At 34.4% G+C, this 11,032-nt stretch overlaps 1 protein-coding gene across 1 annotated transcript in view; it reads left to right on the forward strand.

The window, feature by feature from the left end:
* The window catches only part of LOC144440807 (band 7 protein AGAP004871-like), a 57,179-nt gene extending 46,820 nt beyond the window's left edge, over window positions 1-10,359 (forward strand). The window contains exons 2-6 of the mRNA XM_078130200.1: window positions 1,058-1,161; window positions 4,256-4,411; window positions 5,201-5,460; window positions 6,261-6,339; window positions 8,487-10,359. Of these exons, the coding sequence (XP_077986326.1) occupies window positions 1,058-1,161; window positions 4,256-4,411; window positions 5,201-5,460; window positions 6,261-6,339; window positions 8,487-8,693 (806 nt within the window). The 3' untranslated portion in view covers window positions 8,694-10,359. The remainder of the gene's footprint in view (window positions 1-1,057; window positions 1,162-4,255; window positions 4,412-5,200; window positions 5,461-6,260; window positions 6,340-8,486) is intronic.
* Window positions 10,360-11,032: the final 673 nt, after the last annotated feature.

Here is an 11,032-nt window from a genome sequence, read left to right on the forward strand (position 1 = left end):
TAGCAAAATATGAAATGAAAACACTAATCAAACTCTAAGTATTGACTAGGAAAAATCCCTCAATACCTGTTTATACACTGGTCTTACTATTAGTGATCAAAATAAAATAAGACCATTCATGATTCATTCATAGCAACGAAAATTTATACTCACGGAGTCAAAAAAATTCTTGGAATAACCCATTGTAGTACCCCCCTGATGATGCTGACAAGACGACCGTAAAAGTTTGGAATTTGCGAGAATTTATTTGACTCTGTGAGTTGAAATTTTCATTATTATATGAATTATATCTTAATCTCATTTCTTAGGAGATGATTAGATTTCATCAATTCCTGTCAAGCTGTCATTCTTATCACAATACTGGTGATGATAAACTTCCTATTTATATTTAGAAATCAAATTTGACCTGTTGGGTTATCTTACTCTCGTCTCTTCAAAGATGATGTCTGTGTAATTTCTGCTAGGCTGTCATTCTTACCACAGTATTCGCTGAGACTAAAAGATTCTTCGTTATGAATTGTGTGTAGCAAACAAAAAACAAGAATGAGTTGGTTGTGATAAATCCAAATCTCTTGATACCATTGAAAAGTGACCTGTTGGGTTATTTTGTTCTCATTTCTTCAAAGATGATATATATGTAATTTACCAATTTCTGTGTTTTGGCTTTAACTGAAGATTTGTCATTTCATACACTCTCTCAGGCCTGAGTTGCAACAAGCAAAATATAATAATAATTATTGTTATTTATACTGGATAGCTCTTACGTATATAAACACTTATCTCCCAAGAAATCCAGTGACGGCCATCCCTCATGGGTTCAGTGTTAATACAGGAGGAAACCGGAGTACCCGGGGAAAACCTGTGCTGTTTAGTAGAGTCAAACTGAACCACACTCTTCTTACTTACAGCATGGTAAATTTAATCAAACCCTGAATGGGTTTGAATCCTGACTGCAGTGGTAAGAGGCAAGTGGTTTAGCAAATTCGGCCACTGACAACCCTAAACACTTATCCACTGTTTTGTGTACTAGTTCTTTTTTGTATTTCTTTATTTACAGATGAACCAAGTTCAAAAATGGGATTTTGTGGCTATTTCTTGACAGGAATGTCATGGGTTCTTTTCCTGATAACGTTACCTTTCTCTCTGTGTTTTTGCATAAAGGTGAGTAGACGATACTGTACAGATGTATTTGTGAGCAGTGAGAACTTAGAATGAGTACAGCTATGACACTTGAAAGTATGTATTTTGGCCAGCTAAAATTTCAGTGGAAAGACAATATGTCATAGTTTGGCTTCACTTTTTGGCAGATAAAACGCTTTGAATAATACAGTATCGGTTTTGTAACTCTTTCTATTCATTCACACCAAATTAAATAAATCAACCTCTATTCCCGTAGTTACCAAAAATTTACCTGTGATAGATCCATTTTCACACAGATTTATTTTGCCACAAACATTGTTTCGGTGTAGCTCAAATAAATTCACAGCCTGTCTACATTACCAATAATTATTCAGAATTTCACTCCTGAAAGTAACTCCATTTTTATACAGATTTTATTCTGGTACAAATATCCTTTCTGCTAAATTGGCTAAAATAAGTTTAGAACCAAAATGTATAATGCTCATAGTACATCGTAACATTGAAAAGTGGTTAAAGATGTGACTAAAATTGTTATTATTCAGTGCAGACAAAGAGAGTGTAGCATAACTCTGGAGACAAATATCAGTTGTAAAAAATTAGTAAAGAATTGATGTTTTGTTTTACTGATTATTGTTAATTGCTGATGACACAACTTCACGGTGATTATGGCTTCTATTGTTTCTGTTCATGGTAATTGAAAGCATCTACTGTTACATGACAAATGCTATCCCTAATGACTATGTGATACTTCCATGTCACAACCAATTATACTTACAAAAGGTTATGAAGAACTGAAATTTTTCAACATATACAGAGTATACTCTTATTGCCAGCAATGTTTGTAGAGTTGAAATCTGTCAACATCTACAGAGCAAACACTACACTTGTATTGCTAACATTGCATGTAGAGTTGAAATTTGTCCATATCTACAGAGCAAACACTACACTTGTATTGCCAGTGCTGTATGTAGAGTTGAAATCTGTTTACATCTACATAGCAAACACTACACTTGTATTGCTAACACTGCATGTAGAGTTGAAATTTGTGCATATCTACATAGCAAATACTACACTTGTATTGCCAGCACTGTATGTAGAGTTGAAATTTGTTTACATCTACAGAGCAAACACTACACTTGTATTGCCAACGCTGTTCGTAGAATTGAAATCTGTTTACATCTACAGAGCAAAGACTACACTTGTATTGCCAACACTGTATGTAGAGTTGAAATCTGTCTACATCTACATAGCAAACACTACACTTGTATTGCCAACACTGTATGTAGAGTTGAAATCTGTCTACATCTACATAGCAAACACTACACTTGTATTGCCAACACTGTATGTAGAGTTGAAATTTGTCTACATCTACATAGCAAACACTACACTTGTATTGCCAACACTGTATGTAGAGTTGAAATTTGTCTACATCTACATAGCAAACACTACACTTGTATTGCCAACACTGTATGTAGAGTTGAAATTTGTCTACATCTACAGAGCAAACACTACACTCTTATTGCCAGTGCTGCATGTAGAGTTGAAATTTGTCTACATCTATAGAGCAAACACTACACTTGTATTGCCAACACTGTATGTAGAGTTGAAATTTGTCTACATCTACATAGCAAACACTACACTTGTATTGCCAACACTGTATGTAGAGTTGAAATTTGTCTACATCTACATAGCAAACACTACACTTGTATTGCCAACACTGTATGTAGAGTTGAAATTTGTCCATATCTACAGAGCAAACACTACATTCTTATTTTTAGCACTGCATGTAGAGCAAGATCTGCAGAGCATACAGTCTCCATGTTGGCACTGCAAATAATGTAATACTGACAAAATTATAACTACATTTACATATAAGCTCAGTTGTCAAAATTAAAATTTTGTGAAAATGAGCAATAAAATAATGTAATATGCTAATTGTTGTGTGAATAAGGAAAGGGTCTTTCCCAGTAGTTTATAAGCGTAGACAATTACTGAACTTCAGATACTAGTATGAGGGTTAAACGAAAAATAATAATTATCATATTACATGTAATAGCTGTTACAATCAACGCTACAGTATAATTAATTATCATAGTTATAATTGAATTATACAAAGGAAGTGACCTAATTACACTGAGCTGCTGAAAAAAAGTGATCTCTCTTCTTTCATGGTAATGTGTCAGACATATGTAAATAGAATGTGTAGATAATACAGAATACATGTAACTTGTGTCTCTCTGTGTGCATACAAATGTGTGTTCATCCATATACGTCTGTCTCCGAGTCAGTGCCAAACACTGATGAGGCAAGGTGTGAGAACATGAAGAAGTCCCAGAACAGCAGAAGAAAATAGCATGATACTTGCCAACTATGCTAATAGTTTCTCATACCAATAAACATGGCAGTTATATTTGTCTTAGGAAAAAATGATGTAAAATTAATACAAGGAATCAGCAATTTTATCGACGTCAACTTTGTGTTGAGGGTATTCAAATTGTGAAAAAAAACTGTTGAAGTCATATTAAATGTATCGTGTTTTAGATAATATTGAATATTATTTTATGTATATCCTTTATTTAGACCTACTGGTACATATACCATATATGGTACCCATTACCCTTTTTCAAAATAGAAAAATGTCAATATGAACAATAAAATTACCAGCCCAGAGACTTGGTTTTATCTGGCATGAAAATGAATAAAATAAGAATTTCAGACAAAAAAAAAAAAAAAAAAATAGGTAGAAAGAAAAAGTGGATAAGATCAATAGGGAAACTTGCAAACCTGCCATGTTGAATGTTGCATCATGGGAAATATAATAATAAATGCTAATCAATTAGTATTATGAACAATATTGTGTTTGTAACCATAAATGATCAATTCATAGTTACCCTGACCATTGTGGGAGGTTTATTTTATCGGTAGCTCCAGATTAGGTATTACGATAATCACAGATAATGGCATAGTCCTTTGCGTCTGAGCATGCTCAGTCTGGATTGCACATTCCCTATTTATCAAAATTCTTGAAGAAAATAATTCTTTTCTCAAATATTTGAGAACTTGTGTCGTTATGTTCCTTACTTATCAATATACAATCATGTGATTTTGTTGACAGGTTGTACAAGAGTATGAACGTGCCGTGATATTTCGACTAGGTCTCCTACTACCAGGTGGTGCTAAAGGACCTGGTATATTTTTCATATTACCATGTATTGATACATATCAAAAAGTAGACTTGAGAACTGTCACATTTGATGTGCCACCTCAGGAGGTAAGTTTCATGGCAGTTCTTAATAAAACCCAAAAGATTCATCGCAGGGTATGACTCACAATCAAAATGAAATTGTAATCAGTTGACATTTCGTCTACGTGTGGAAAGAAAATATGTGAGAAATGTTTTTTTTTCTTATCAGTACCTGTTATAGCATTTTACCTCATACATACGCCTTTAGGGTCAAAGTAGAACAAGAAGATTGACTTATTCTTATAAACATCGATATTAAGGTGTATGTAGGGTGCAACGGAGGTCATGTTGACGAAGAAATTGAATGATTATTTTTTTTTGCACAAGTACAGTAATGTATGGGTAGTGCATGGAACAGAAGTCGTGGTGTCAACCAAGAAATAAAGTGATTCACTTTGTTAATTACATACTTACAGTTATTCATGTGTAATGCATGGCGCAAAAGTCATGGTATCAACTAAGCAATTTAGTGATTGGTGTTCGTATGATGTGCCTAGGGGGTAAAATTTTATTTCAGGTAAAGAGAGAATTCAATTTTGACCTCAACTACAACAAAGACCCTAAAGTGAACTGTACAACTGTCAGTTTCTTTAATCTTTTTAAATAGACTTGTAAAGTTTTAGAGAACCCGCAAATAAAAAAACAAAAAAAAAACCCCAAAAAAACCCAACAAACAAAAAACCCCCAAAAAAACCCCAAAAAAACAAAAACCAAAAAACACACACACATACACACACAAAAAACACTGTACGACTGTGTTCCAACCAAGACTGGTACTTTGTAATAAAAATTGTGTTATTTTTGTGTTATTTCTAGATATTGAGTAAAGACAGTGTAACCGTAGCTGTTGATGCTGTTGTGTATTATCGTATTATAAATCCTACCATCTCTATCACCAATGTGGAAGATGCCCAGCGGTCAACTCGTCTGTTGGCGCAGACTACACTGCGTAATATTTTGGGTACCAAGACACTGCAGGAAATTCTATCTGACCGTGAAGTTGTTAGCAACACCATGCAGACTGTGTTAGATGAAGCTACCGATCCATGGGGTATCAGAGTTGAACGTGTTGAGATGTAAGTATTGGGAAGCAGTCAGAATTTCCTGACTTCGCTGAGTGTGGATTTCCATGTAAAACACACACATTTCAGATTGTAGTCTATTCTAAGTCAGACACTCTATGGAAAACACACATCTCTGAGATTCTAGGCTGTTCTAAGCCAGGAACTCCATAGAAACACACATCTCAGAGATTCTAGGCTGTTATAAGCCAGGAACTCCATGGAAACACACATCCCAAAGATTCTAGGCTGTTGTAAGCCAGGAACTCCATGGAAACACACATCTCAGAGATTCTAGGCTGTTGTAAGCCAGGAACTCCATGGAAACACACATCCCAAAGATTCTATGCTGTTGTAAGCCAGGAACTCCATGGAAACACACATCTCAGAGATTCTAGGCTGTTCTAAGCCAAGAACTCCCTGGAAAAACATCTCGGCAATTCTTGACTGTTCTAAGCTAGGAACTCCATTCAAACAGAGGTTCTAGGCTATTCCATATTAGCAACTACATGGAAAACCACATCTAATGGGTGCATTAATTAAAAGTCAGTAGAAATCCAAATCTCAGATTTTCTCTGGTATATTCTACTAATCCAAGCCAGACATTCCATCTAAAACCTCATCTAAGATATTTGTTGATCTTTTAAGATAAAGTTTTGAAACAAAAAATAATTCCTCTTAAAATGAGGCAAGGTTAAAAAATTCCTTGCCTTTCATTTTTTACCAAGAAAATGGAAGGAAAGTGGATGAAAAATTTCATTTTGAAAAAAATTTGATATAGTAAGCTCAATATTTGTATTATTTTAACCTTATAGAAAGGATGTACGATTACCTGTACAGCTACAACGTGCTATGGCAGCCGAGGCTGAGGCAGCCAGAGAAGCAAGAGCTAAGGTAAGATTGTCTTTTCATTTTGGCACAACCTTCAAAACAGTTGGTTGAGTAGTTGGTCAGTTTGTGAAAAAAAACAAAATGAGTCGGATCAATCATGTTAATATGTGTTTCTGATTTGATGAGAACTTAACACGATCTGTCAATCATGTTCTTGCATCATTCTGATTGGATGAGATCTTAACACAATCCATCACTCATTCAATGCATCATTCTGATTGGATGAAAACTTAGCACAGTCTGTCAATCATGTTATGCATCATTCTGATTGGATGAGAGCTTAACACAGTTTATCAGTCATGTTAATTATGCATCATTCTGATTGGATGAGACCTCAACACAATCATTTTAATAGAGGAGAATTTAAAATGGTCTTATCAATCATGTTGTGCATCATTCTGATTGGATGAGAGCCTAACACAGTCTGTCAATCATGTTGTGTGTCATTCTGATTGGATGAGAGCCTAACACAGTCTGTCAATCATGTTGTGCATCATTCTGATTGGATGAGAGCCTAACACAGTCTGTCAATCATGTTGTGCATCATTCTGATTGGATGAGAGCCTAACACAGTCTGTCAATCATGTTGTGCATCATTCTGATTGGATGAGAGCCTAACACAGTCTGTCAATCACATGATGCTGTGCGTCATTCTGATTGGATGAGAGCCTAACACAGTCTGTCAATCACATGATGCTGTGCGTCATTCTGATTGGATGAGAGCCTAACACAGTCTGTCAATCATGTTGTGTGTCATTCTGATTGGACGAGAGCCTAATACAGCATCAGGCTGATTAGATGAGATAACAACATAGACAGCAGTGATAAAATATTGATGTAAGTTACAGTGAAAAACATTTGAGAATGAGCATCAGAGTGGTTGTCTAAATTTGCAAGAGGTCAGGTTCAAGATCAGGTGTACAAGACGTAGTCAGTTTAATAGGTACACCATGATAGGGTGCCCTTATACATCAATCAACCCCTTTTGTGTGAGTGCTATCTGAGGGTACACCATGATAGGGTGCCCTCATACATCAATCAATCCCTTTCGTGTGAGTGCTATCTGAGGGTACACCATGATACGGTGCCCTCAAACATCAATCAACCCTTTCATGTGAGTGCTATCCGATAGGCATGGCATGACATGTCATATTATCTTACAGACTACATAAGGCAAAGTGGTAAAGTGGCCATATGGATGAGGAATGGGTATTTATTTTGGATTTTTAATTTATAAAACAACTTCATAATCATGGTTTCCTACTTGGAAAAATTAATATGAAACAACATATGCCAAGTCCTTGTTTGTAACTGAATACATTTCAAAATATCAATAAACGTATAAAATCATTGTACAATAACACACTTTTTACAGTTTTCAGTTTCTTGCAAAGTATTGAGTTACAAATTACAGATTTTGTCAGTGGTGTTTCACATTGAATTTTTAAGTAGAAAGCCATGATAAAATTTTTATAAATTAAAAATCTAAAATAAATACCCAATTCTAATCCATATGGCCACTTTAACTTTAAGAGGATTGTGGGAAAGTTTTGAGAGAATTTTGATTTTCAGGCAAATTTGTCGCCGAGGGACGTTCTACCTTAAACAGGTCAAAAAATCTTTCCATGGTTTATTGAATGAGATGAAAATGTCATTTCAAAAGTACAAAAAACTGAAAACAAACCAAACCAAACAATAACAATATAAGGGACATTGTCTCATGCAATGTAGTATGGAAAAGAACAAGTGGTCTACCATTTCTTATTTAGGTGGAGTCACGATGGGCGAATGGTTAGAGTGGCTGGCTTGAAATCTGCCAGTTGCAGGTTTGAGGCCTGTCGCTGCCATTTGTTTCTGAGTGGCTAAAGTCCTCGGGGAAGATTTGAACCATGATTGTGCCTCAGTCAACCCAGCTGTATAATTGGGGATCTGGTAGGATAGAGGTTGCAATGTTAATGCTTTAATCCTATGCACTTATAAAGGCTGCAATGGATTGTATGCTCCCAAGGGAGTTGAGGAAGTATGAAGAGCCGTTGTGTTGCCGTTGATCCGTGCCAGGGGTTATAATTGTGAGCACCTTTAGCTGTCAGGAGGAAAGGTGCATTATAAATTCACATTATTATTATTTATTATGACTATTACTTTTACAGGTGATAGCTGCTGAGGGGGAACAGAATGCCTCACGTGCACTGAAAGAAGCCGCTGATGTCATCAGCGAAAGTCCAGCTGCTCTTCAGCTCCGTTATCTGCAGACCTTGAACACAATTTCAGCAGAGAAGAATTCCACCATCATTTTCCCCTTGCCAATTGATATACTAAATGGAGTTCTTGGTAACAGTAGGGATACCAAAATGTGAGAATATCATCTTGAAATCTCCAAGGAGAACTAACATAGGCTAAAAAAGAAAGATTAGTGTACTTTGCACTCTAGAGGGCTCACATCATTTCAATGTTTTGAACGTCATGAAATCTCCAAGGAGAACCACTAAAGGCTGAAAAAAGAAAGATTATTGTACTTTGTACACTAGAGGGCTCACTTGATTTCAATGTTTCAATGATTATTGATTGATTCATCATGCAAACTTCTCTTAGGAAAACAATTCAAGAATGAAATTTTTGAAGATGATTTCTTTTCAAAAAATTGTATATGAGAAAGTATTGACTATTTAGAGGTTGATCGTAGAACAAAGTAGAATTTTGAGATAAATTATATAAGCATTCTTCTGTGAGGCTGATGTTGTATTAGTAAATTATTTCTTGCCAATGTACATTATACACATTATATATTTCTTTGTTGTCTACATCCATAACTAGATCATACAGAATTATTCTTATTTATATTAAACATTTTAATGCCTTCTTACATAGTTGATTAGAATCCAACATTTAAATTATTCTTGCCTTTATAGGCTAAAAAAGAAAGGTTCGTATATTTTGTACACTAGAGGGCTCACTTCATTTCAAAATATTACAGTAAACTGTCTTCTATTCCGAACTTTTTTGTCACTTTTTTTTCGGCTCTTCAGCACTACCGTAGCAACTCTTATTTACAGGGTATATTTTGGACTTATACTTTTTTTTCACAGTTGCTCTATGTTTCAATTTTTGTTTGCTGTTTATAAATAACCTACAACATTAAAGCTACACTAGCTGTAACTGGAGAATATTTTAATTTGATCAGACAACCGGCAATATATTCACTGAAAATTGTTAAAATACCAATAATTAGACATTATACATATTAATAGTGGTTGATTGTATCCAGAAGTAGTACAGTGACAGTTTGAAATCATGATTGCTGATTTTAAGGTGTGGACTAAAAATAATTTTGGCTGGTTTCATTGTACCATATTATGTGTACAGCTGGACAAATACATTTACCCACAGTTAATTCAATACTGTTCAGGGTGTACAATATTACAAGTAAGTTATTTATGTCTGACAAACGGTTTTAAAAAAAATGATCCAGTTGCAGCTTGTAGGGCTTTAAAACCAACAGTTCAATTATTCTGACATAAAGCTGAATTACCTCTCTACTATTTATTGATATTATTGTATACACTAGGCTTGATGTCCATATGTAAACATTTGGTACAGACCATTTACAACAAATTTGTCAACAGATTTTGTAGAATATTGAAAATGTATGGTCACTTGGAAGTCATACATAGTAAGAATCAGATTTATGAAAAAATAAAAAAGATGTTGAATACTAAATATCCAATAAACACAACGTATATTTGATAAGCTGAGAAGTCAGTCATGTTCTCCCATGATAGAGGGCGCTGTTGATAATCAGAGAGCTTTCGACTGCAGCCAGTCTTGTTCACTCATGATAGAGGGCGCTGTTTATGATTATAAAAAGATGTTCTCGTTAAAGTAACCACATGGATGAGAATTGGGTATTTATTTTAGATCATTAAATTCATAAAACAATTATGCTATGTTTACCTACTTGAAAAAAACAACAACATGAAACAACATATAGCAAATTTGTCATGTTTGTAACTCAATAAATTACACAGTGCTAAAAAGTGTGTAAAAACTTTGTTATTGTACGTACAATAACAGACATCAAGTTTTTTCAACGTGTTGCAATTTATTGAGTTACAAACAAGGACTTCGAATACGTTGTTTGCTTTGTTTTCTGAAGTAGGAAAACATGGTAAAGTTGTTTTGTGAATTTAAACTCTACAATAAATACCCAATTCTCATCCACATGGTCACTTTAAAAGCTACTACATTTTTCATCATAATTAGACAAATATCGTTGATGAAAATTTTCTATACCTTACTATACCCTTTAAAAATCATTAGATAAATTTTTGAATATTTTGTCCAGAATATGTAGATGATAAAGTGACATTCAAATACTAATATTTATTGTGGTGATTTCTTTACTCTTTTGAAGGGTGATATATTTATTTTTCCCCAGTTAATTCCTTTAATTTAATTTGATGAGTGTCTGTAAACCGAAAACTCTTTGAGTCTATGAATATATTCCGTCACTACCAGTATGTCATTTATCAGTACACTAGAATGATGCTTCCTACATGTATATGCCTAAATCTGTGTTGTCCCTGTTGTGTAGAATAGGCAGTTTTAGAATGTCTTTCAACAAATAAAGTTTAAAAAAAATTCGTAAAAAGATATTTTGATAATGTAAAAAAAAAAAAAAAAAATCATCAGCACAATG

This window comes from Glandiceps talaboti, chromosome 10 (assembly GCF_964340395.1).
Source record: "Glandiceps talaboti chromosome 10, keGlaTala1.1, whole genome shotgun sequence".
NCBI lineage: Eukaryota > Metazoa > Hemichordata > Enteropneusta > Spengelidae > Glandiceps > Glandiceps talaboti.